At 44.8% G+C, this 27,439-nt stretch overlaps 5 protein-coding genes across 7 annotated transcripts in view; 4 read left to right on the top strand and 1 right to left on the bottom strand.

Annotated features, from left to right (window-relative positions):
- Window positions 1-2,990, bottom strand: part of RB195_001570 (uncharacterized protein) — a gene marked incomplete at both ends in the record, with an annotated part of 32,844 nt that extends 29,854 nt beyond the window's left edge. For both annotated transcript variants that reach the window (XM_064198414.1, XM_064198415.1), the window contains one exon: window positions 2,942-2,990. In XM_064198414.1, coding sequence (XP_064054295.1) covers window positions 2,942-2,990 — 49 coding nt within the window. The remainder of the gene's footprint in view (window positions 1-2,941) is intronic.
- Window positions 2,991-6,525: 3,535 nt separating this feature from the next.
- Window positions 6,526-6,970, top strand: RB195_001569 (uncharacterized protein; the record flags this gene model as incomplete). Its single annotated transcript, XM_064198413.1, has 2 exons — window positions 6,526-6,605; window positions 6,652-6,970. The coding sequence occupies 2 exons, from the start codon at window positions 6,526-6,528 to the stop codon at window positions 6,968-6,970; spliced, it is 399 nt and encodes a 132-aa protein (XP_064054294.1).
- Window positions 6,971-16,454: 9,484 nt separating this feature from the next.
- RB195_001568 (uncharacterized protein) lies at window positions 16,455-16,718 on the top strand (the record flags this gene model as incomplete). Its single annotated transcript, XM_064198412.1, has 1 exon — window positions 16,455-16,718. The coding sequence occupies one exon, from the start codon at window positions 16,455-16,457 to the stop codon at window positions 16,716-16,718; it is 264 nt and encodes an 87-aa protein (XP_064054293.1).
- A 2,624-nt stretch (window positions 16,719-19,342) lies between these two features.
- On the top strand, window positions 19,343-19,653 carry RB195_001567 (uncharacterized protein; the record flags this gene model as incomplete). The annotated part of the gene is made up of 2 exons (XM_064198411.1): window positions 19,343-19,467; window positions 19,524-19,653. The coding sequence occupies 2 exons, from the start codon at window positions 19,343-19,345 to the stop codon at window positions 19,651-19,653; spliced, it is 255 nt and encodes an 84-aa protein (XP_064054292.1).
- A 3,112-nt stretch (window positions 19,654-22,765) lies between these two features.
- RB195_001566 (uncharacterized protein) lies at window positions 22,766-25,575 on the top strand (the record flags this gene model as incomplete). Of its 2 annotated transcripts, XM_064198410.1 has the most annotated exons (3): window positions 22,766-22,889; window positions 23,640-23,775; window positions 23,832-23,961. In XM_064198410.1, the coding sequence occupies 3 exons, from the start codon at window positions 22,766-22,768 to the stop codon at window positions 23,959-23,961; spliced, it is 390 nt and encodes a 129-aa protein (XP_064054291.1). The 2 variants fall into 2 exon arrangements, with proteins under 2 accessions (XP_064054291.1, XP_064054290.1); XM_064198409.1 differs by lacking the exons at window positions 22,766-22,889; window positions 23,640-23,775; window positions 23,832-23,961 and adding exons at window positions 25,233-25,387; window positions 25,446-25,575.
- Window positions 25,576-27,439: the final 1,864 nt, after the last annotated feature.

The following is a 27,439-nucleotide window of genomic DNA, read 5'->3' as shown; positions in this document are numbered from 1 at the left end:
TGCTACTACATTGTTTACGTGTTCGTGAGAGCTTTTTGTTGATTGCATCCGCCCCGGTCTAAGTCTCACATCCAATCTGAAATTTCCTTTTCAGTCGTGTTTATCTGTTCGGATGCAAAGGCTTCGATCCTGCATACCGCACCGATGAAGTTGGCAATAAATAGAGAATTTGAACGAGACGATGTTGTTATAATATTACTGCTACTCGGCATATATAGAAGGTTGAGCTGACCACATTTCAATCGTCCTAACGGATAACGCATTTTAGCACATTTCACATGTGAAGAAGTGCAACAGAACTCATCTTCTCGGCGTATCCGGCAACTATTCAACGTCTACATATTTACCGAGGCTCGGCTTCGTTGATAATCGACTTCGCTGGTAATAGATGTCCGGTCGGTTGGCCAACAGATAACGGATGAACAGGTGCCGCTCAGGTCATTTATCCTCGTAACCCGTAAAAATGCCCGGTGAGGATGGTGTAATAGCAGCTGGATCGATGCCAACGATTATGCTACGCGTTTGAAGTTCAAATCTCCATAATTATGGGGTATGATGCAAAATTAACCGGCTGTTACGGCTACAATTTCGACTACATCCAGTATGGCTGATTATAGACTTCAAGCCCCAGAAAAAAATTCAAAAACAACGTATTTGTGAACAGGATCTATTGAAAATTTGTCATACACATTTGTTTCCCTGTACAGCTCCTGTTGAAAAAAACACTTCATAAAATTTAAAAGAGAACAGAGAGATTGCAAATTAGCTTCGGGACTAATTTTCAAGAATTTTCGTTTTTCTCGGAAATTTTCATAGTTCACAAAAGAAAGAGTTTGACTCATTGCTTCTCGACTGATACGTCGACTAATTTTTAGTCCTGGGCGCTCCATCTACGTTTGTTTATATGATTTCGAAGGCACAATTTTTTGCGGAAAAAAATCCAAGACATTGAAAGGAAAAATGAGAAAAAAACATCAACAACTATGTTTGGGGGATTTCTTCAATATCACTTTTTAGTAAGTAAATTATGTTTCCGCGCCGGTTCCAATTTGCAGAACTGCTGGAGGAATTCATTGCATTGCAGAAATTCCTAGAATTCCTATGAAATCACATGAAATTGAAACGGCTGATGTCGCTCCCTAGTGATATTGTTGCCCGCGATTTCCACCTGCGTAACGACAGCACTTTCCTGTTCTGGTGAGGTTCACGACACATTGATTTTCGGACGACCATTCGAATAATTTGATAATATAGCAGTACGAGTAAAAGAACAGTTAGAACATTTGGAAGATCCAAAAAGTTAAAAGAAATGTCGGTCGTTCCTATCTTCTTTTTCCTATGTACAGTGTATATTTGGAAAATCGCAGCAGATTTGAGTAGCCGCAAATTGTTTTCGTTGTTTTCCAGGAGAACAGGCAGGAAGTTGACGCTCGAACGGACACACTACACACTCGGGGACGCGCGTTGATTGCGCTTATTGAGATCGCTGCATGTTGTCAACGACGACGATCTGTTCTTCTTCAAATGTACAGTTCCTCGTCACGCGGACAACTCACTTGCTCGTGGCATCATTGTGAACTTAAGCCAATCAACAAACTAAGGCGCGCTCGCACAGCTCTTAGTAGGAGTATAAACAGTGAAAATGGAGATGCCGGGTTCGAACCCGCTTTTTATCCCGAACTCGATGCACCACCATTTATCTCGTCTGCTTCTAGTAATCCCATATACAAGTCTCTAGTAGAAATCTTCTAGTAATAATAGCAATCTGCTGCGATCACAACTTTTTAGCAGAAAGCAACAAATTTCTACTACTATTTTAGTCCAGAACTACTGAAGTCCTGCAAAAAAAGGAAATTTCCTTTTAGCCAATCTTTCATAATTTTTACATGACTGTGAGACTGAACAAAAACTTATCCAATGAAAGTCTCTCATTCGCAACAAGGATCTAAATTTCAAAAAACCCACGCACATCCATACTGTTTATAATTTAATTGTTAGCGAGTTAAAAGGAATGTAAATAAGTGATTAAATATAGCTGTACATTATTTAAATGAATTGACGAACAAATAAAGTGATGGTTGATAAAGGAAAGTGGAAAAGAGGAAGGAAATCACTATTGTTTTCGACATTTTTTTTTTTCGAAAACATATAAGAGAATCCTGCCAAGAGTATAAATAGATCCCGGTCTTTTTTTTATCCCTCTTGGATTGGAGCAAGATTTATTGCCTAACGCTTTGTGGTTGGAAACGAAGGAAGACAATCTGGACAAAATATCAAATATCACTTTTAACATCATAGTACTGCATTATTGATCATTATTAAAGATTATTGTCATAACCCACGAGGATAATGCACACATAATCAAAAAAGCTACATGTGGAAGCGTTGAATGAGTGCCTCAGCTAGCTCTCGATAGACCGCAAATTGAAACCAGGACAACTGTCACACAAACGAAAATAAAATGTAGCAGGCAATGCCAGCTTCTCAATGAGAACCTCAGAAAATCTGACAGGACAGATGTCACAAACTGCAAGTGCTTTATTGAGTTTTTGAAAAAAAAAACAATTCAGAAAAGAAGCCACAAAACATGATTGACTTTTACTATGAACTGCGTGAACTTGCTGTAGACAACTGTTCCAAGACATGAACATAAGTACCCAAAAATTAACAAATAAGGAAAGTTTCAAGGTAGCATGCAAAATCTAGGTTTATCAAAAGATTATGACTGCAACAAACTTTTCAGGAAAGGGCAATTGTTTTTAGAAAAGGAAAAATAAAGGGCTTGTGTAAAAATGCATGGCAGTTGAGAGAAAACGACACAAATGACAAGCGCAAAAAGGTCGACCTAAGAAAGAAGACGATAATCCAATTATGCATAGGAGCTAATTCGCTCAAACGCACTGACCAGGCTACTGGAATAAAGAATCCGCAGAACACTCACCATTCGTAACTAGGAATAATAGTTCCAATAATAGATAGAATAGCAACATATTACGGATTCTGCATGGATGGTGACTCCTGGAAGTAAATATTGGTGATGGTGAAAAACTATCATAAATTTGCAAGAACCAATGCGGAAGTATGGACAAAACATCATTTAGTCATAAGGCCGAGAAAAGGTAACTGGCATGAATGCTAAAGAGCAACTTTTTGTTTCATTTCGTTTGGTAAAAATTCAGCAAAGTACAGGAGATTAGGACAACTGTTACAACTACCAAACAATAAAAACTCACGGAAAAAAAAATGACAGACATGTTGTAAATGAAATACAAGAATTTCGAATTAGACATTCGGCAGTTGTCTAGTGCAAGTGTGTGGTAAACGAATATGTAAAGAATCTGGATAGAGATCGAACACACAACTGGAAAAAATTAAAGATATCTTTTGAAAGACAGATTCGAGGCAGCTAATAGATGTCCCCAAAGTACTTTCGATAATAGACTTATAGTAAGTTTAAAGAAACTGAGGGTGAGAAGGAATAACATGGAACGAGTGACATCTGCTATAGAACTTCACCGCTATGAAGTGCGAAAACATTCTGACAGCAGAGAGGTACACAAGAAAAGGGCTTCAAGAGGTTAAGCAAGCAAACAAACATTGGATGAAAGCGAGAACAGCCACCAAACTTTCACTTTATCCGGAGGAAATCGGATGATTCTTAGATCAGAAAACAGAAGAAAAAGCTGACAGAGAGAACACGTTTGCAGTAAGGAGGCCAAATTATTGCTACGGCACAACACGCATCGGAGGCATCAAAAACAGAACAGTAGATCAAAAGCATGACCAGTGAGTGACCTTAATGGGTTCAGATCTTTTTGAATTTTCCATCGGTGACTTCAGAAACTTCAAATTCCCATCAAAAGTTACTTGCTGACGAATAACTGCTGACGCATAGCGTAGCAAAAGCGAAGGCATTAACCGATATGACGATGTCATCGATCCTTTCTTAGGGGTAGACTCAGACAATCCGTCTCAGTTCGCATGGATGCTTCCGTGTACGTGTTGTCTGACGCATATGTTCACATCGGCCTACATAAGATTTGTCTCAACGTCTACGAAGATCAAAGGAACATTATCAATCGAATAAGCAAGGCAACGGATATTTGTAACGAATTTCCAATGTTTATATGCCTTTTTTCAAGACTTTTCAAAATGTAGTTTTGTCCTTTACCTTACCTTTTGCGATAGTTTTTAATGCCTGCCTTATGTTAATTAATTCTTTTTTGCAGGATGAATCTTCTGAATTCAGGAACGCAATGTTTTGATTTATGTTGCGTTACATTACATTTACACACGCTTTAAATTACATTTCAGAATTTATTTGTTTTGCTTTTATAATAGGAAACTGATTTTGGTAAGTGAAAATGTAGCAGAAAACAAGAACGAGTTCTTCTTTTTTAGAATAGATTATTCTAGATTATCTTTTAGAATAGAAAACAAATAGAATGCACTGGAAAATGCTGAGTAAAAACTTTAGGAAAATCTTTTAAAAAATTGCTAAAAATTGCAGTAACTTTCAAAAGCCATTCTACTGCAGAAATTTTCCAAGAGAAAACTCTAGGGAAAAGTTCTATTGTAAGAGAAAATGTTGCCTGGAGTAAAAGACGACAACGATTTGAAATACATGAAATCTTGAAGAAAGCTATTCCAGAAAAATTCACTTAATAAGGAATATCGTGAAAATTATGCAACCAGAATCTTCAAGTTAAGATCATACAGATAGAGGAGCCAAAACATGTTACTAATATGAGGTTGAAACCGGTGAAATTACTTAGAAAACAGCTTCTCGCACGAAAACCCTGAGTAAAATCAAGGAAGCACCGGAAAATCATCACAATGAAGAAACTATTGAGAAAAGTAAAACTGGTTGATGATAGCCTAAAATTAGCTCGCATGTAGAAAAACGAACTCAGAGAAGAAACGACACCTTCAAATGAACCAGAAAGTCGATAAAAGTGAAAAATGAATGTCAATTTCGCTCCACCAACATAAAAACAGATATTCTGAAGAATATAATTTGGAATAAAAATGAAAACACTTCAATACTTACAGAATGAAAACATCGAAGCAATGACAATGATTCTGATAACAAGAGAAATTGGCAGCATTAATGTCGAACAGAAAAGTAGAGAATCTCTTCGGGTTTCGTGAGAGGAAATAAAGTTGAAAGCAATTCAAGAAAACACTGACTCTCATGCAATTCAATAGGCGAATGCATGAGGGGAAAATGCATAAAAAGAAGGCTGCTTACAAGTGCGAGCTAACGTCAAAGAGAAAAACGTTGCAAATCGATAAAAATTTAGTCATGTAAAGAAATATCGCTTTCATTTCATAAAAACCCGCTGAGCAACCAAATTTATTAAACGCTGAGTAGAATGCCGAAAGATGTCAGCTGAGAACGAGTAGGAGGGGAGAGAACGAGGGGCGCTGAGGAGGAGGAGATGGTGGAAGAGGAGGTTAGCGGCGTCTGATAGCCGAGGTCAGTGGCCACGCCTTCTGTCACCCTCAAGAGTGGATTGTATTACCTCTCTCGGACAGACAGCCAGCTCAGCAAGCGACAACCACAACTGACGGTAAGATGCGGCAATTAGAGACATCAATGCACAACAAACAATCTATCAGTGTAAAAAAATGCAAAGAAATATGCAAGAAAAAAAAAACCACTGGCTAAGTGGAAAACACCTCGAAAAATTCCGAAGCAAGACCCAAAGAATACATCTGCAAAGAAGCAAAAGCAAAGCAAAGATGGTCGAGTTTACCCAGGATGTGGGTCTCAACTGTCCCCTACAAAGCCTTCTCACCCAAAACAATGCCCAAGACAGGAATCGAACATGCGCCGCCACGCCCACAACGTGGAGTACTAACCACTATACTACTTGGGCGGAAAGCACGACTTTGAAATAAGATACAAATTGGTATTACGTATTGTAAAGACTACCCAGAATGTGGGTCTCACTGTCCCCTACAAAGCCTTCTCACCCAAAACAATGTCCAAGACAGGAATCGAAGTTGTGACGCCACGCCCACAACGTGGAGTACTAACCACTATACTACTTGGGCGGAAAGCACGACTTTGAAATAAGATACAAATTGGTATTACGTATTGTAAAGACTACCCAGAATGTGGGTCTCACTGTCCCCTACAAAGCCTTCTCACCCAAAACAATGTCCAAGACAGGAATCGAAGTTGTGACGCCACGCCCACAACGTGGAGTACTAACCACTATACTACTTGGGCGGAAAGCACGACTTTGAAATAAGATACAAATTGGTATTACGTATTGTAAAGACTACCCAGAATGTGGGTCTCACTGTCCCCTACAAAGCCTTCTCACCCAAAACAATGTCCAAGACAGGAATCGAAGTTGTGACGCCACGCCCACAACGTGGAGTACTAACCACTATACTACTTCGGCCGAAAGCGTAACGTTGAAATAAGATACAAAAGAGTTACTGCTACGTATTGTAGAGACTACCCAGAATGTGGGTCTCACTGTCCCCTACAAAGCCTTCTCACCCAAAACAATGCCCAAGACAGGAATCGAACCTGTGTCGCCACGGCCACAACGTGGAGTACTAACCACTATACTACTTGGGCCGAAAGCGTGACGTTGAAATAAGATACAAAATAGTTACTGCTACGTATTGTAGAGACTACCCAGAATGTGGGTCTCAACTGTCCCCTACAAAGCCTTCTCACCCAAAACAATGCCCAAGACAGGAATCGAAGTTGTGTCGCCACGGCCACAACGTGGAGTACCAACCACTATACTACTTCGGCCGAAAGCGTACCGTTGAAATAAGATACAAATTGGTATTACGTATTGCAGAGACTACCCAGAATGTGGGTCTCACTGTCCCCTACAAAGCCTTCTCACCCAAAACAATGCCCAAGACAGGAATCGAACCTGTGTCGCCACGGCCACAACATGGAGTACTAACCACTATACTACTTGGGCCGAAAGCGTGACGTTGAAATAAGATACAAAATAGTTACTGCTATGGCTGGTCGAGATTACCCAGAATGTGGGTCTCAACTGTCCCCTACAAAGCCTTCTCGCCCAAAACAATGCCCAAGATAGGAATCGAAGTTGTGTCGCCTCTCCGCTATACACGGCCAAAGCGTGGACAATTTTTTCCTATCAATCGGATCGGTTGAATACTAACCACTATACTACATGCGCCGAAAGCGTAGCGTTGAAATAAGATACAAATTGGTATTACGTATTGCAGAGACTACCCAGAATGTGGGTCTCACTGTACCCTACAAAGCCTTCTCACCCAAAACAATGCCCAAGTCAGGAATCGAAGTTGTGTCGCCACGGCCACAACGTGGAGTACTAACCACTATACTACTTGGGCCGAAAGCGTAGCGTTGAAATAAGATACAAATTGGTATTACGTATTGCAGAGACTACCCAGAATGTGGGTCTCACTGTCCCCTAAAGCCTTCCAAAGCCTTCTCACCCAAAACAATGCCCAAGACAGGAATCGAAGTTGTGTCGCCACGCCACAACGTGGAGTACTAACCACTATACTATTGCGCCGAAAGCGTAGCGTTGAAATAAGATACAAAATAGTTTACTGCTATGGCGGTCGAGATTACCCAGAATGTGGGTCTCAACTGTCCCCTACAAAGCCTTCTCACCCAAAACAATGCCCAAGACAGGAATCGAAGTTGTGTCGCCACGGCCACAACGTGGAGTACTAACCACTATACTACTTGGGCCGAAAGCGTAGCGTTGAAATAAGATACAAATTGGTATTACGTATTGAAGGAGAGACTACCCAGAATGTGGGTCTCACTGTCCCCTACAAAGCCTTCTCACCCAAAACAATGCCCAAGACAGGAATCGAAGTTGTGTCGCCACGGCCACAACGTGGAGTACTAACCACTATACTACTTGGGCCGAAAGCGTAGCGTTGAAATAAGATACAAATTGGTATTACGTATTGTAGAGACTACCCAGAATGTGGGTCTCACTGTCCCCTACAAAGCCTTCTCACCCAAAACAATGCCCAAGACAGGAATCGAACCTGTGTCGCCACGGCCACAACGTGGAGTACTAACCACTATACTACTTGGGCCGAAAGCGTAGCGTTGAAATAAGATACAAATTGGTATTACGTATTGAAGAGACTACCCAGAATGTGGGTCTCACTGTCCCCTACAAAGCCTTCTCACCCAAAACAATGCCCAAGACAGGAATCGAAGTTGTGTCGCCACGCCACAACGTGGAGTACTAACCACTATACTACTTGGGCGAAAGCGTGCGTTGAAATAAGATAAAAAGTTATTAGGTTTGTGAGATTACCCAGAATGTGGGTCTCAACTGTCCCCTACAAAGCCTTCTCACCCAAAACAATGCCCAAGACAGGAATCGAAGTTGTGTCGCCACGGCCACAACGTGGAGTACTAACCACTATACTACTTGGGCCGAAAGCGTAGCGTTGAAATAAGATACAAATTGGTATTACGTATTGTAGAGACTACCCAGAATGTGGGTCTCACTGTCCCCTACAAAGCCTTCTCACCCAAAACAATGCCCAAGACAGGAATCGAAGTTGTGTCGCCACGGCCACAACGTGGAGTACTAACCACTATACTACTTCGGCCGAAAGCGTAGCGTTGAAATAAGATACAAACTGGTATTACGTATTGTAGAGACTACCCAGAATGTGGGTCTCACAGTCCCCTACAAAGCCTTCTCACCCAAAACAATGCCCAAGTCAGGAATCGAAGTTGTGTCGCCACGGCCACAACGTGGAGTACTAACCACTATACTACTTCGGCCGAAAGCGTAACGTTGAAATAAGATACAAAAGAGTTACTGCTACGGCTAGAGACTACCCAGAATGTGGGTCTCAACTGTCCCCTACAAAGCCTTCTCACCCAAAACAATGCCCAAGACAGGAATCGAAGTTGTGTCGCCACGGCCACAACGTGGAGTACTAACCACTATACTACTTGGGCCGAAAGCGTAACGTTGAAATAAGATACAAAATAGTTACTGCTATGGCTGGTCGAGATTACCCAGAATGTGGGTCTCAACTGTCCCCTACAAAGCCTTCTCACCCAAAACAATGCCCAAGACAGGAATCGAAGTTGTGTCGCCACGCCCACAACGTGGAGTACTAACCACTATACTACTTCGGCCGAAAGCGTAGCGTTGAAATAAGATACAAAATAGGTACTGCTACGTATTGTAGAGACTACCCAGAATGTGGGTCTCACAGTCCCCTACAAAGCCTTCTCACCCAAAACAATGCCCAAGTCAGGAATCGAACCTGTGTCGCCACGGCCACAACGTGGAGTACTAACCACTATACTACTTGGGCCGAAAGCGTAGCGTTGAAATAAGATACAAATTGGTATTACGTATTGTAGAGACTACCCAGAATGTGGGTCTCACTGTCCCCTACAAAGCCTTCTCACCCAAAACAATGCCCAAGACAGGAATCGAAGTTGTGTCGCCACGGCCACAACGTGGAGTACTAACCACTATACTACATGCGCCGAAAGCGTAGCGTTGAAATAAGATACAAATTGGTTACTGCTACGTATTGTAGAGACTACCCAGAATGTGGGTCTCACTGTCCCCTACAAAGCCTTCTCACCCAAAACAATGCCCAAGACAGGAATCGAAGTTGTGTCGCCACGGCCACAACGTGGAGTACTAACCACTATACTACTTGGGCCGAAAGCGTAGCGTTGAAATAAGACACAAAAAAGTGGTACTGCTACGTATTGTAGAGACTACCCAGAATGTGGGTCTCACTGTCCCCTACAAAGCCTTCTCACCCAAAACAATGCCCAAGACAGGAATCGAAGTTGTGTCGCCACGGCCACAACGTGGAGTACTAACCACTATACTACTTGGGCCGAAAGCGTAGCGTTGAAATAAGATACAAATTGGTATTACGTATTGTAGAGACTACCCAGAATGTGGGTCTCACTGTCCCCTACAAAGCCTTCTCACCCAAAACAATGCCCAAGACAGGAATCGAAGTTGTGTCGCCACGCCCACAACGTGGAGTACTAACCACTATACTACTTGGGCCGAAAGCGTAGCGTTGAAATAAGATACAAATTGGTATTACGTTTGTAGTACCCAGAATGTGGGTCTCACTGTCCCCTACAAATTCTACCCAAAACAATCAAAAGTGCCACGCCCACAACGTGGAGTACTAACCACTATACTACTTCGGCCGAAAGCGTGACGTTGAAATAAGATACAAAATAGTTACTGCTACGTATTGTAGAGACTACCCAGAATGTGGGTCTCAACTGTCCCCTACAAAGCCTTCTCACCCAAAACAATGCCCAAGACAGGAATCGAAGTTGTGTCGCCACGGCCACAACGTGGAGTACTAACCACTATACTACTTGGGCCGAAAGCGTGACGTTGAAATAAGATACAAATTGGTATTACGTATTGTAAAGACTACCCAGAATGTGGGTCTCACTGTCCCCTACAAAGCCTTCTCACCCAAAACAATGTCCAAGACAGGAATCGAAGTTGTGTCGCCACGCCCACAACGTGGAGTACTAACCACTATACTACTTGGGCCGAAAGCGTAACGTTGAAATAAGATACAAATTGGTATCTACGTATTGTAGAGACTACCCAGAATGTGGGTCTCACTGTCCCCTACAAAGCCTTCTCACCCAAAACAATGCCCAAGACAGGAATCGAAGTTGTGTCGCCACGCCCACAACGTGGAGTACTAACCACTATACTACTTGGGCCGAAAGCGTGACGTTGAAATAAGATACAAAATAGTTACTGCTATGGCTGGTAGAGATTACCCAGAATGTGGGTCTCAACTGTCCCCTACAAAGCCTTCTCACCCAAAACAATGCCCAAGACAGGAATCGAAGTTGTGTCGCCACGCCCACAACGTGGAGTACTAACCACTATACTACTTGGGCCGAAAGCGTAGCGTTGAAATAAGATACAAAATAGTTACTCTACGTATTGTAGAGACTACCCAGAATGTGGGTCTCAACTGTCCCCTACAAAGCCTTCTCACCCAAAACAATGCCCAAGACAGGAATCGAAGTTGTGTCGCCACGGCCACAACGTGGAGTACTAACCACTATACTACTTGGGCCGAAAGCGTGACGTTGAAATAAGATACAAATTGGTATTACGTATTGTAGAGACTACCCAGAATGTGGGTCTCACTGTCCCCTACAAAGCCTTCTCACCCAAAACAATGCCCAAGACAGGAATCGAAGTTGTGTCGCCACGGCCACAACGTGGAGTACTAACCACTATACTACTTCGGCCGAAAGCGTAACGTTGAAATAAGATACAAAATAGTTACTGCTACGTATTGTAGAGACTACCCAGAATGTGGGTCTCAACTGTCCCCTACAAAGCCTTCTCACCCAAAACAATGCCCAAGACAGGAATCGAAGTTGTGTCGCCACGGCCACAACGTGGAGTACTAACCACTATACTACTTCGGCCGAAAGCGTAGCGTTGAAATAAGATACAAACTGGTATTACGTATTGTAGAGACTACCCAGAATGTGGGTCTCAACTGTCCCCTACAAAGACTTCTCACCCAAAACAATGCCCAAGACGGGAATCGAAGTTGTGTCACCACGGCCACAACGTGGAGTACTAACCACTATACTACTTCGGCCGAAAGCGTAGCGTTGAAATAAGATACAAACTGGTATTACGTATTGTAGAGACTACCCAGAATGTGGGTCTCAACTGTCCCCTACAAAGCCTTCTCACCCAAAACAATGCCCAAGACAGGAATCGAAGTTGTGTCGCCACGCCCACAACGTGGAGTACTAACCACTATACTACTTGGGCCGAAAGCGTAGCGTTGAAATAAGATACAAATTGGTATTACGTATTGATGAGACTACCCAGAATGTGGGTCTCACTGTCCCCTACAAAGCCTTCTCACCCAAAACAATGCCCAAGACAGGAATCGAAGTTGTGTCGCCACGCCCACAACGTGGAGTACTAACCACTATACTACTTGGGCCGAAAGCGTAACGTTGAAATAAGATACAAAATTGGTATTACGTATTGTAGAGACTACCCAGAATGTGGGTCTCACTGTCCCCTACAAAGCCTTCTCACCCAAAACAATGCCCAAGACAGGAATCGAACCTGTGTCGCCACGGCCACAACGTGGAGTACTAACCACTATACTACTTGGGCCGAAAGCGTAGCGTTGAAATAAGACACAAAATAGTTACTGCTACGGATGGCCGAGACTACCCAGAATGTGGGTCTCAACTGTCCCCTACAAAGCCTTCTCACCCAAAACAATGCCCAAGACAGGAATCGAAGTTGTGTCGCCACGGCCACAACGTGGAGTACTAACCACTATACTACTTGGGCCGAAAGCGTAACGTTGAAATAAGATACAAATTGGTATTACGTATTGAAGAGACTACCCAGAATGTGGGTCTCAACTGTCCCCTACAAAGCCTTCTCACCCAAAACAATGCCCAAGACAGGAATCGAAGTTGTGTCGCCACGGCCACAACGTGGAGTACTAACCACTATACTACTTGGGCCGAAAGCGTAGCGTTGAAATAAGATACAAATTGGTATTACGTATTGTAGAGACTACCCAGAATGTGGGTCTCACTGTCCCCTACAAAGCCTTCTCACCCAAAACAATGCCCAAGACAGGAATCGAAGTTGTGTCGCCACGGCCACAACGTGGAGTACTAACCACTATACTACTTGGGCCGAAAGCGTAGCGTTGAAATAAGATACAAATTGGTATTACGTATTGCAGAGACTACCCAGAATGTGGGTCTCACTGTCCCCTACAAAGCCTTCTCACCCAAAACAATGCCCAAGACAGGAATCGAACCTGTGTCGCCACGGCCACAACGTGGAGTACTAACCACTATACTACTTGGGCCGAAAGCGTGACGTTGAAATAAGATACAAAATAGTTACTGCTATGGCTGGTCGAGATTACCCAGAATGTGGGTCTCACTGTCCCCTACAAAGCCTTCTCACCCAAAACAATGCCCAAGACAGGAATCGAAGTTGTGTCGCCACGCCCACAACGTGGAGTACTAACCACTATACTACTTGGGCCGAAAGCGTAGCGTTGAAATAAGATACAAAATTGGTATGCTACGTATTGTAGAGACTACCCAGAATGTGGGTCTCACTGTCCCCTACAAAGCCTTCTCACCCAAAACAATGCCCAAGACAGGAATCGAAGTTGTGTCGCCACGCCCACAACGTGGAGTACTAACCACTATACTACTTCGGCCGAAAGCGTGACGTTGAAATAAGATACAAAATAGTTACTGCTATGTATTGTAGAGATTACCCAGAATGTGGGTCTCACTGTCCCCTACAAAGCCTTCTCACCCAAAACAATGCCCAAGACAGGAATCGAAGTTGTGTCGCCACGCCCACAACGTGGAGTACTAACCACTATACTACTTGGGCCGAAAGCGTACCGTTGAAATAAGATACAAACTGGTATTACGTATTGTAGAGACTACCCAGAATGTGGGTCTCAACTGTCCCCTACAAAGCCTTCTCACCCAAAACAATGCCCAAGACAGGAATCGAAGTTGTGTCGCCACGCCCACAACGTGGAGTACTAACCACTATACTACTTCGGCCGAAAGCGTAACGTTGAAATAAGATACAAAAGAGTTACTGCTACGTATTGTAGAGACTACCCAGAATGTGGGTCTCAACTGTCCCCTACAAAGCCTTCTCACCCAAAACAATGCCCAAGACAGGAATCGAAGTTGTGTCGCCACGGCCACAACGTGGAGTACTAACCACTATACTACTTGGGCCGAAAGCGTAACGTTGAAATAAGATACAAAAGAGTTACTGCTACGTATTGTAGAGACTACCCAGAATGTGGGTCTCAACTGTCCCCTACAAAGCCTTCTCACCCAAAACAATGCCCAAGACAGGAATCGAAGTTGTGTCGCCACGGCCACAACGTGGAGTACTAACCACTATACTACTTCGGCCGAAAGCGTAACGTTGAAATAAGATACAAAAGAGTTACTGCTACGTATTGTAGAGACTACCCAGAATGTGGGTCTCAACTGTCCCCTACAAAGCCTTCTCACCCAAAACAATGCCCAAGACAGGAATCGAAGTTGTGTCGCCACGCCCACAACGTGGAGTACTAACCACTATACTACTTGGGCCGAAAGCGTAACGTTGAAATAAGATACAAAATAGTTACTGCTACGTATTGTAGAGACTACCCAGAATGTGGGTCTCAACTGTCCCCTACAAAGCCTTCTCACCCAAAACAATGCCCAAGACAGGAATCGAAGTTGTGTCGCCACGCCCACAACGTGGAGTACTAACCACTATACTACTTGGGCCGAAAGCGTGACGTTGAAATAAGATACAAATTGGTATTACGTATTGTAAAGACTACCCAGAATGTGGGTCTCACTGTCCCCTACAAAGCCTTCTCACCCAAAACAATGCCCAAGACGGGAATCGAAGTTGTGTCACCACGGCCACAACGTGGAATACTAACCACTATACTACTTGGGCCGAAAGCGTAGCGTTGAAATAAGATACAAAATAGTTATTGCGTATGCTGGGCAGAGACTACCCAGAATGTGGGTCTCACTGTCCCCTACAAAGCCTTCTCACCCAAAACAATGCCCAAGACAGGAATCGAAGTTGTGTCGCCACGCCCACAACGTGGAGTACTAACCACTATACTACTTGGGCCGAAAGCGTAGCGTTGAAATAAGATACAAATTGGTATTACGTATTGTAGAGACTACCCAGAATGTGGGTCTCACTGTCCCCTACAAAGCCTTCTCACCCAAAACAATGCCCAAGACAGGAATCGAAGTTGTGTCGCCACGGCCACAACGTGGAGTACTAACCACTATACTACTTCGGCCGAAAGCGTAACGTTGAAATAAGATACAAAAGAGTTACTGCTACGTATTGTAGAGACTACCCAGAATGTGGGTCTCACTGTCCCCTACAAAGCCTTCTCACCAAAACTCACCAAAACAATGCCCAAGACGGGAATCGAAGATGTGTCGCCACGGCCACAACGTGGAGTACTAACCACTATACTACTTGGGCCGAAAGCGTGACGTTGAAATAAGATACAAAATAGTTACTGCTACGTATTGTAGAGACTACCCAGAATGTGGGTCTCAACTGTCCCCTACAAAGCCTTCTCACCCAAAACAATGCCCAAGACAGGAATCGAAGTTGTGACGCCACGCCCACAACGTGGAGTACTAACCACTATACTACTTGGGCCGAAAGCGTAACGTTGAAATAAGATACAAAAGAGTTACTGCTACGTATTGTAGAGACTACCCAGAATGTGGGTCTCACTGTCCCCTACAAAGCCTTCTCACCCAAAACAATGCCCAAGACAGGAATCGAAGTTGTGTCGCCACGGCCACAACGTGGAGTACTAACCACTATACTACTTGGGCCGAAAGCGTAACGTTGAAATAAGATACAAATTGGTATTACGTATTGCAGAGACTACCCAGAATGTGGGTCTCACTGTCCCCTACAAAGCCTTCTCACCCAAAACAATGCCCAAGACAGGAATCGAAGTTGTGTCGCCACGCCCACAACGTGGAGTACTAACCACTATACTACTTCGGCCGAAAGCGTAACGTTGAAATAAGATACAAAAGAGTTACTGCTACGTATTGTAGAGACTACCCAGAATGTGGGTCTCAACTGTCCCCTACAAAGCCTTCTCACCCAAAACAATGTCCAAGACAGGAATCGAAGTTGTGACGCCACGCCCACAACGTGGAGTACTAACCACTATACTACTTGGGCCGAAAGCGTAACGTTGAAATAAGATACAAAATAGTTACTGCTATGGCTGGTCGAGATTACCCAGAATGTGGGTCTCAACTGTCCCCTACAAAGCCTTCTCACCCAAAACAATGCCCAAGACAGGAATCGAAGATGTGTCGCCACGCCCACAACGTGGAGTACTAACCACTATACTACTTGGGCCGAAAGTAGCGTTGAAATAAGATACAAAGTTGGTATTTTGAGAGACTACCCAGAATGTGGGTTACTGTCCCCTACAAAGCCTTCTCACCCAAAACAATGCCCAAGCAGGAATCGAATTGTGTCGCCACGGCCACAACGTGGAGTACTAACCACTATACTACTTGGGCCGAAAGCGTAACGTTGAAATAAGATACAAAATTGTTATTGCGTATGGCTGGTCGAGACTACCCAGAATGTGGGTCTCACTGTCCCCTACAAAGCCTTCTCACCCAAAACAATGCCCAAGATAGGAATCGAAGTTGTGTCGCCACGCCCACAACGTGGAGTACTAACCACTATACTACTTGGGCCGAAAGCGTAGCGTTGAAATAAGATACAAATTGTTACTGTTATGGTGAGATTACCCAGAATGTGGGTTAATTGTCCCCTACAAGCCTTCTCCCCAAAACAATGCCCAAGCGGAATCGAAGTTGTGTCGCCACGCCACAACGTGGAGTACTAACCACTATACTACTTGGCCGAAAGCGTAGCGTTGAAATAAGATACAAATTGGTATTACGTATTGTAGAGACTACCCAGAATGTGGGTCTCACTGTCCCCTACAAAGCCTTCTCACCCAAAACAATGCCCAAGACAGGAATCGAAGTTGTGTCGCCACGCCCACAACGTGGAGTACTAACCACTATACTACTTGGGCCGAAAGCACGACTTTGAAATAAGATACAAAATAGTTACTGCTACGGATGGCCGAGATTACCCAGAATGTGGGTCTCAACTGTCCCCTACAAAGACTTCTCACCCAAAACAATGCCCAAGACAGGAATCGAAGTTGTGTCGCCACGCCCACAACGTGGAGTACTAACCACTATACTACATGCGCCGAAAGCGTAGCGTTGAAATAAGACACAAAATAGTTACTGCTACGGATGGTCGAGATTACCCAGAATGTGGGTCTCAACTGTCCCCTACAAAGCCTTCTCACCCAAAACAATGCCCAAGACAGGAATCGAAGTTGTGTCGCCACGCCCACAACGTGGAGTACTAACCACTATACTACTTGGGCCGAAAGCGTAGCGTTGAAATAAGATACAAATTGGTATTACGTATTGTAGAGACTACCCAGAATGTGGGTCTCACTGTCCCCTACAAAGCCTTCTCACCCAAAACAATGCCCAAGACAGGAATCGAAGTTGTGTCGCCACGCCCACAACGTGGAGTACTAACCACTATACTACTTCGGCCGAAAGCGTAACGTTGAAATAAGATACAAAAGAGTTACTGCTACGTATTGTAGAGACTACCCAGAATGTGGGTCTCAACTGTCCCCTACAAAGCCTTCTCACCCAAAACAATGTCCAAGACAGGAATCGAAGTTGTGACGCCACGCCCACAACGTGGAGTACTAACCACTATACTACTTGGGCCGAAAGCGTAACGTTGAAATAAGATACAAAATAGTTACTGCTACGTATTGTAGAGACTACCCAGAATGTGGGTCTCAACTGTCCCCTACAAAGCCTTCTCACCCAAAACAATGCCCAAGACAGGAATCGAAGTTGTGTCGCCACGGCCACAACGTGGAGTACTAACCACTATACTACTTGGGCCGAAAGCGTAGCGTTGAAATAAGATACAAATTGGTATTACGTATTGGCAGAGACTACCCAGAATGTGGGTCTCACTGTCCCCTACAAAGCCTTCTCACCCAAAACAATGCCCAAGACAGGAATCGAAGTTGTGTCGCCACGCCCACAACGTGGAGTACTAACCACTATACTACTTGGGCCGAAAGCGTAACGTTGAAATAAGATACAAAATAGTTACTGCTATGGCTGGTCGAGATTACCCAGAATGTTACCCAGAATGTGGGTCTCACTGTCCCCTACAAAGCCTTCTCACCCAAAACAATGCCCAAGACAGGAATCGAAGTTGTGTCGCCACGGCCACAACGTGGAGTACTAACCACTATACTACTTGGGCCGAAAGCGTAACGTTGAAATAAGATACAAATTAGTAGTTACTGCTATTGGTCAGAGACTACCCAGAATGTGGGTCTCAACTGTCCCCTACAAAGCCTTCTCACCCAAAACAATGCCCAAGACAGGAATCGAAGTTGTGTCGCCACGCCCACAACGTGGAGTACTAACCACTATACTACTTGGGCCGAAAGCGTAACGTTGAAATAAGATACAAATTGGTTATTACGTATTGAGAGGTATACCCAGAATGTGGGTCTCACTGTCCCCTACAAAGCCTTCTCACCCAAAACAATGCCCAAGACAGGAATCGAAGTTGTGTCGCCACGCCCACAACGTGGAGTACTAACCACTATACTACTTGGGCCGAAAGCGTAGCGTTGAAATAAGATACAAAAGAGTTACTGCTACGTATTGTAGAGACTACCCAGAATGTGGGTCTCACTGTCCCCTACAAAGCCTTCTCACCCAAAACAATGCCCAAGACAGGAATCGAAGTTGTGTCGCCACGCCCACAACGTGGAGTACTAACCACTATACTACTTGGGCCGAAAGCGTAGCGTTGAAATAAGATACAAATTGGTTATCTACGTATTGTAGAGACTACCCAGAATGTGGGTCTCACTGTCCCCTACAAAGCCTTCTCACCCAAAACAATGCCCAAGACAGGAATCGAAGTTGTGTCGCCACGGCCACAACGTGGAGTACTAACCACTATACTACTTCGGCCGAAAGCGTAGACTTTGAAATAAGATACAAATTGGTATTACGTATTGTAGAGACTACCCAGAATGTGGGTCTCACTGTCCCCTACAAAGCCTTCTCACCCAAAACAATGCCCAAGACGGGAATCGAAGTTGTGTCACCACGGCCACAACGTGGAATACTAACCACTATACTACATGCGCCGAAAGCGTAGCGTTGAAATAAGACACAAAATAGTTACTGCTACGGATGGCCGAGATTACCCAGAATGTGGGTCTCAACTGTCCCCTACAAAGACTTCTCACCCAAAACAATGCCCAAGACAGGAATCGAAGTTGTGTCGCCACGGCCACAACGTGGAGTACTAACCACTATACTACTTCGGCCGAAAGCGTAGCGTTGAAATAAGATACAAACTGGTATTACGTATTGTAGAGACTACCCAGAATGTGGGTCTCACAGTCCCCACTCCAGAATGTGGGTCTCACTGTCCCCTACAAAGCCTTCTCACCCAAAACAATGCCCAAGACAGGAATCGAACCTGTGTCGCCACGGCCACAACGTGGAGTACTAACCACTATACTACTTCGGCCGAAAGCGTAACGTTGAAATAAGATACAAAATAGTTACTGCTATGGCTGGTCGAGATTACCCAGAATGTGGGTCTCAACTGTCCCCTACAAAGCCTTCTCACCCAAAACAATGCCCAAGACAGGAATCGAAGTTGTGTCGCCACGGCCACAACGTGGAGTACTAACCACTATACTACTTGGGCCGAAAGCGTAAGCGTTGAAATAAGATACAAAATAGTATTACTGTATTGGTAGAGACTACCCAGAATGTGGGTCTCAACTGTCCCCTACAAAGCCTTCTCACCCAAAACAATGCCCAAGACAGGAATCGAAGTTGTGTCGCCACGGCCACAACGTGGAGTACTAACCACTATACTACTTGGGCCGAAAGCGTAGCGTTGAAATAAGATACAAATTGGTATTACGTATTGAAGAGACTACCCAGAATGTGGGTCTCACTGTCCCCTACAAAGCCTTCTCACCCAAAACAATGCCCAAGACAGGAATCGAAGTTGTGTCGCCACGCCCACAACGTGGAGTACTAACCACTATACTACTTGGGCCGAAAGCGTAGCGTTGAAATAAGATACAAATTGGTATTACGTATTGTAGAGACTACCCAGAATGTGGGTCTCACTGTCCCCTACAAAGCCTTCTCACCCAAAACAATGCCCAAGACAGGAATCGAAGTTGTGTCGCCACGCCCACAACGTGGAGTACTAACCACTATACTACTTGGGCCGAAAGCGTGACGTTGAAATAAGATACAAAATAGTTACTGCTATGGCTGGTCGAGATTACCCAGAATGTGGGTCTCAACTGTCCCCTACAAAGCCTTCTCACCCAAAACAATGCCCAAGACAGGAATCGAAGTTGTGTCGCCACGCCCACAACGTGGAGTACTAACCACTATACTACTTCGGCCGAAAGCGTAGCGTTGAAATAAGATACAAAATTGTTACTCTACGTATTGTAGAGACTACCCAGAATGTGGGTCTCAACTGTCCCCTACAAAGCCTTCTCACCCAAAACAATGCCCAAGACAGGAATCGAAGTTGTGTCGCCACGGCCACAACGTGGAGTACTAACCACTATACTACTTGGGCCGAAAGCGTAGCGTTGAAATAAGATACAAATTGGTATTACGTATTGTAGAGACTACCCAGAATGTGGGTCTCACTGTCCCCTACAAAGCCTTCTCACCCAAAACAATGCCCAAGATAGGAATCGAAGTTGTGTCGCCACGCCCACAACGTGGAGTACTAACCACTATACTACTTCGGCCGAAAGCGTAGCGTTGAAATAAGATACAAACTGGTATTACGTATTGTAGAGACTACCCAGAATGTGGGTCTCACTGTCCCCTACAAAGCCTTCTCACCCAAAACAATGCCCAAGACAGGAATCGAACCTGTGTCGCCACGGCCACAACGTGGAGTACTAACCACTATACTACTTGGGCCGAAAGCGTGACGTTGAAATAAGATACAAAATAGTTACTGCTACGGATGGCCGAGATTACCCAGAATGTGGGTCTCAACTGTCCCCTACAAAGCCTTCTCACCCAAAACAATGCCCAAGACAGGAATCGAAGTTGTGTCGCCACGGCCACAACGTGGAGTACTAACCACTATACTACTTGGGCCGAAAGCGTAGCGTTGAAATAAGATACAAATTGGTATTACGTATTGTAGAGACTACCCAGAATGTGGGTCTCACTGTCCCCTACAAAGCCTTCTCACCCAAAACAATGCCCAAGACAGGAATCGAACCTGTGTCGCCACGGCCACAACGTGGAGTACTAACCACTATACTACTTGGGCCGAAAGCGTAACGTTGAAATAAGATACAAATTGGTATTACGTATTGCAGAGACTACCCAGAATGTGGGTCTCACTGTCCCCTACAAAGCCTTCTCACCCAAAACAATGCCCAAGACAGGAATCGAAGTTGTGTCGCCACGCCCACAACGTGGAGTACTAACCACTATACTACTTGGGCCGAAAGCGTGACGTTGAAATAAGATACAAAATAGTTACTGCTATGGCTGGTCGAGATTACCCAGAATGTGGGTCTCAACTGTCCCCTACAAAGCCTTCTCACCCAAAACAATGCCCAAGACAGGAATCGAAGTTGTGTCGCCACGCCCACAACGTGGAGTACTAACCACTATACTACTTGGGCCGAAAGCGTAACGTTGAAATAAGATACAAAATAGTTACTGCTACGTATTGTAGAGACTACCCAGAATGTGGGTCTCAACTGTCCCCTACAAAGCCTTCTCACCCAAAACAATGCCCAAGACAGGAATCGAAGTTGTGTCGCCACGGCCACAACGTGGAGTACTAACCACTATACTACTTGGGCCGAAAGCGTAGCGTTGAAATAAGATACAAAATTGTTACTGCGTATTGTAGAGACTACCCAGAATGTGGGTCTCACTGTCCCCTACAAAGCCTTCTCACCCAAAACAATGCCCAAGACAGGAATCGAAGTTGTGTCGCCACGGCCACAACGTGGAGTACTAACCACTATACTACTTGGGCCGAAAGCGTAGCGTTGAAATAAGATACAAATTGGTATTACGTATTGTAGAGACTACCCAGAATGTGGGTCTCACTGTCCCCTACAAAGCCTTCTCACCCAAAACAATGCCCAAGACAGGAATCGAAGTTGTGTCGCCACGGCCACAACGTGGAGTACTAACCACTATACTACTTGGGCCGAAAGCGTAACGTTGAAATAAGATACAAAATAGTTACTGCTATGGCTGGTCGAGATTACCCAGAATGTGGGTCTCAACTGTCCCCTACAAAGCCTTCTCACCCAAAACAATGCCCAAGACAGGAATCGAAGTTGTGTCGCCACGCCCACAACGTGGAGTACTAACCACTATACTACTTCGGCCGAAAGCGTAGCGTTGAAATAAGATACAAATTGGTATTACGTATTGCAGAGACTACCCAGAATGTGGGTCTCACTGTCCCCTACAAAGCCTTCTCACCCAAAACAATGCCCAAGACAGGAATCGAAGTTGTGTCGCCACGGCCACAACGTGGAGTACTAACCACTATACTACTTGGGCCGAAAGCGTGACGTTGAAATAAGATACAAATTGGTATTACGTATTGTAAAGACTACCCAGAATGTGGGTCTCACTGTCCCCTACAAAGCCTTCTCACCCAAAACAATGCCCAAGACAGGAATCGAAGTTGTGTCGCCACGCCCACAACGTGGAGTACTAACCACTATACTACTTGGGCCGAAAGCGTGACGTTGAAATAAGATACAAATTGGTATTACGTATTGCATAGAGACTACCCAGAATGTGGGTCTCACTGTCCCCTACAAAGCCTTCTCACCCAAAACAATGCCCAAGACAGGAATCGAAGTTGTGTCGCCACGCCCACAACGTGGAGTACTAACCACTATACTACTTGGGCCGAAAGCGTGACGTTGAAATAAGATACAAAATAGTTACTGCTATGGCTGGTCGAGATTACCCAGAATGTGGGTCTCAACTGTCCCCTACAAAGCCTTCTCACCCAAAACAATGCCCAAGACAGGAATCGAAGTTGTGTCGCCACGGCCACAACGTGGAGTACTAACCACTATACTACTTGGCCGAAAGCGTTAGCGTTGAAATAAGATACAAAATAGTTACTGCTACGTATTGTAGAGACTACCCAGAATGTGGGTCTCACTGTCCCCTACAAAGCCTTCTCACCCAAAACAATGCCCAAGACAGGAATCGAAGTTGTGTCGCCACGGCCACAACGTGGAGTACTAACCACTATACTACATGCGCCGAAAGCGTAGCGTTGAAATAAGACACAAAATAGTTTGAATATTGAGAGACTACCCAGAATGTGGGTCTCACTGTCCCCTACAAAGCCTTCTACCCAAAACAATGCCCAAGACGGAATCGAAGTTGTGTCGCCACGCCCACAACGTGGAGTACTAACCACTATACTACTTGGCCGAAAGCGTCGTTGAAATAAGATACAATACTTGCTATGGCGAAGAGACTACCCAGAATGTGGGTCTCAACTGTCCCCTACAAAGCCTTCTCACCCAAAACAATGCCCAAGACAGGAATCGAAGTTGTGTCGCCACGCCCACAACGTGGAGTACTAACCACTATACTACTTGGGCCGAAAGCGTAGCGTTGAAATAAGATACAAATTGGTATTACGTATTGTAGAGACTACCCAGAATGTGGGTCTCACTGTCCCCTACAAAGCCTTCTCACCCAAAACAATGCCCAAGACAGGAATCGAAGTTGTGTCGCCACGGCCACAACGTGGAGTACTAACCACTATACTACTTGGGCCGAAAGCGTAGCGTTGAAATAAGATACAAATTGGTATTACGTATTGTAGAGACTACCCAGAATGTGGGTCTCACTGTCCCCTACAAAGCCTTCTCACCCAAAACAATGCCCAAGACAGGAATCGAACCTGTGTCGCCACGGCCACAACGTGGAGTACTAACCACTATACTACTTGGGCCGAAAGCGTACGTTGAAATAAGATACAAAATAGTTACTGCTATGTATGGTAGAGATTACCCAGAATGTGGGTCTCAACTGTCCCCTACAAAGCCTTCTCACCCAAAACAATGCCCAAGACAGGAATCGAAGTTGTGTCGCCACGGCCACAACGTGGAGTACTAACCACTATACTACTTGGGCCGAAAGCGTGACGTTGAAATAAGATACAAAATAGTTACTGCTATGGCTGGTCGAGATTACCCAGAATGTGGGTCTCAACTGTCCCCTACAAAGCCTTCTCACCCAAAACAATGCCCAAGACAGGAATCGAAGTTGTGTCGCCACGCCCACAACGTGGAGTACTAACCACTATACTACTGCGGCCGAAAGCGTAGAACGTTGAAATAAGATAAAAATTGGTATTAACGTATTGTAGAGACTACCCAGAATGTGGGTCTCACAGTCCCCTACAAAGCCTTCTCACCCAAAACAATGCCCAAGACAGGAATCGAAGTTGTGTCGCCACGGCCACAACGTGGAGTACTAACCACTATACTACTTCGGCCGAAAGCACGACTTTGAAATAAGATACAAATTGGTATTACGTATTGTAAAGACTACCCAGAATGTGGGTCTCACTGTCCCCTACAAAGCCTTCTCACCCAAAACAATGCCCAAGACGGGAATCGAAGTTGTGTCACCACGGCCACAACGTGGAGTACTAACCACTATACTACTTGGGCCGAAAGCGTACGTTGAAATAAGATACAAATTGGTATTACGTATTAGACTACCCAGAATGTGGGTCTCACTGTCCCCTACAAAGCCTTCTCACCCAAAACAATGCCCAAGACAGGAATCGAAGTTGTGTCGCCACGCCACAACGTGGAGTACTAACCACTATACTACTTGGCCAAAGCGTAGCGTTGAAATAAGATACAAAATTGGTATTACGTATTGTAGAGACTACCCAGAATGTGGGTCTCACTGTCCCCTACAAAGCCTTCTCACCCAAAACAATGCCCAAGACAGGAATCGAACCTGTGTCGCCACGGCCACAACGTGGAGTACTAACCACTATACTACTTGGGCCGAAAGCGTAACGTTGAAATAAGATACAAAATAGTTACTGCTACGTATTGTAGAGACTACCCAGAATGTGGGTCTCAACTGTCCCCTACAAAGCCTTCTCACCCAAAACAATGCCCAAGACAGGAATCGAAGTTGTGTCGCCACGGCCACAACGTGGAGTACTAACCACTATACTACTTCGGCCGAAAGCGTAGCGTTGAAATAAGATACAAATTGGTATTACGTATTGCAGAGACTACCCAGAATGTGGGTCTCACTGTCCCCTACAAAGCCTTCTCACCCAAAACAATGCCCAAGACAGGAATCGAAGTTGTGTCGCCACGGCCACAACGTGGAGTACTAACCACTATACTACTTGGGCCGAAAGCGTAGCGTTGAAATAAGATACAAAATGGTATTACGTATTGTAGAGACTACCCAGAATGTGGGTCTCACTGTCCCCTACAAAGCCTTCTCACCCAAAACAATGCCCAAGACAGGAATCGAAGTTGTGTCGCCACGGCCACAACGTGGAGTACTAACCACTATACTACTTGGGCCGAAAGCGTAAGCGTTGAAATAAGATACAAAATAGTTACTGCTACGTATTGTAGAGACTACCCAGAATGTGGGTCTCAACTGTCCCCTACAAAGCCTTCTCACCCAAAACAATGCCCAAGACAGGAATCGAAGTTGTGTCGCCACGGCCACAACGTGGAGTACTAACCACTATACTACTTCGGCCGAAAGCGTAGCGTTGAAATAAGATACAAAATTGTTATTACGTATTGTAGAGACTACCCAGAATGTGGGTCTCACTGTCCCCTACAAAGCCTTCTCACCCAAAACAATGTCCAAGACAGGAATCGAAGTTGTGACGCCACGCCCACAACGTGGAGTACTAACCACTATACTACTTCGGCCGAAAGCGTAGCGTTGAAATAAGATACAAATTGGTATTACGTATTGTAAAGACTACCCAGAATGTGGGTCTCACTGTCCCCTACAAAGCCTTCTCACCCAAAACAATGCCCAAGACAGGAATCGAAGTTGTGTCGCCACGCCCACAACGTGGAGTACTAACCACTATACTACTTGGGCCGAAAGCGTAACGTTGAAATAAGATACAAAATAGTTACTGCTACGTATTGTAGAGACTACCCAGAATGTGGGTCTCAACTGTCCCCTACAAAGCCTTCTCGCCCAAAACAATGCCCAAGATAGGAATCGAAGTTGTGTCGCCACGGCCACAACGTGGAATACTAACCACTATACTACATGCGCCGAAAGCGTAGCGTTGAAATAAGATACAAAATAGTTACTGCTACGTATTGTAGAGACTACCCAGAATGTGGGTCTCAACTGTCCCCTACAAAGCCTTCTCACCCAAAACAATGCCCAAGACAGGAATCGAAGTTGTGTCGCCACGGCCACAACGTGGAGTACTAACCACTATACTACTTCGGCCGAAAGCGTAGCGTTGAAATAAGATACAAAAGAGTTACTGCTACGTATTGTAGAGACTACCCAGAATGTGGGTCTCAACTGTCCCCTACAAAGCCTTCTCACCCAAAACAATGCCCAAGACAGGAATCGAAGTTGTGTCGCCACGGCCACAACGTGGAGTACTAACCACTATACTACTTGGGCCGAAAGCGTAGCGTTGAAATAAGATACAAATTGGTATTACGTATTGTAGAGACTACCCAGAATGTGGGTCTCACTGTCCCCTACAAAGCCTTCTCACCCAAAACAATGCCCAAGACAGGAATCGAAGTTGTGTCGCCACGCCCACAACGTGGAGTACTAACCACTATACTACTTGGGCCGAAAGCGTAGCGTTGAAATAAGATACAAAATAGTTACTGCTATGGCTGGTCGAGATTACCCAGAATGTGGGTCTCAACTGTCCCCTACAAAGCCTTCTCACCCAAAACAATGCCCAAGACAGGAATCGAAGTTGTGTCGCCACGCCCACAACGTGGAGTACTAACCACTATACTACTTGGGCCGAAAGCGTAGCCGTTGAAATAAGATACAAATTGGTATTACGTATTGTAGAGACTACCCAGAATGTGGGTCTCACTGTCCCCTACAAAGCCTTCTCACCCAAAACAATGCCCAAGACAGGAATCGAAGTTGTGTCGCCACGGCCACAACGTGGAGTACTAACCACTATACTACTTGGGCCGAAAGCGTAACGTTGAAATAAGATACAAAAGAGTTACTGCTACGTATTGTAGAGACTACCCAGAATGTGGGTCTCAACTGTCCCCTACAAAGCCTTCTCACCCAAAACAATGCCCAAGACAGGAATCGAAGTTGTGTCGCCACGCCCACAACGTGGAGTACTAACCACTATACTACTTCGGCCGAAAGCGTAGCGTTGAAATAAGATACAAAATAGTTACCTACGTATTGTAGAGACTACCCAGAATGTGGGTCTCAACTGTCCCCTACAAAGCCTTCTCACCCAAAACAATGCCCAAGACAGGAATCGAAGTTGTGTCGCCACGGCCACAACGTGGAGTACTAACCACTATACTACTTGGGCCGAAAGCGTAGACGTTGAAATAAGATACAAATTGGTAGTTACTGTATTGTAGAGACTACCCAGAA

This window comes from Necator americanus, chromosome IV (genome assembly GCF_031761385.1).
Source record: "Necator americanus strain Aroian chromosome IV, whole genome shotgun sequence".
Lineage (NCBI taxonomy): Eukaryota > Metazoa > Nematoda > Chromadorea > Rhabditida > Ancylostomatidae > Necator > Necator americanus.
The sequence above is the reverse complement of the archived record's forward strand: the minus strand, read 5'-3'. Positions and strand labels throughout refer to the sequence as shown.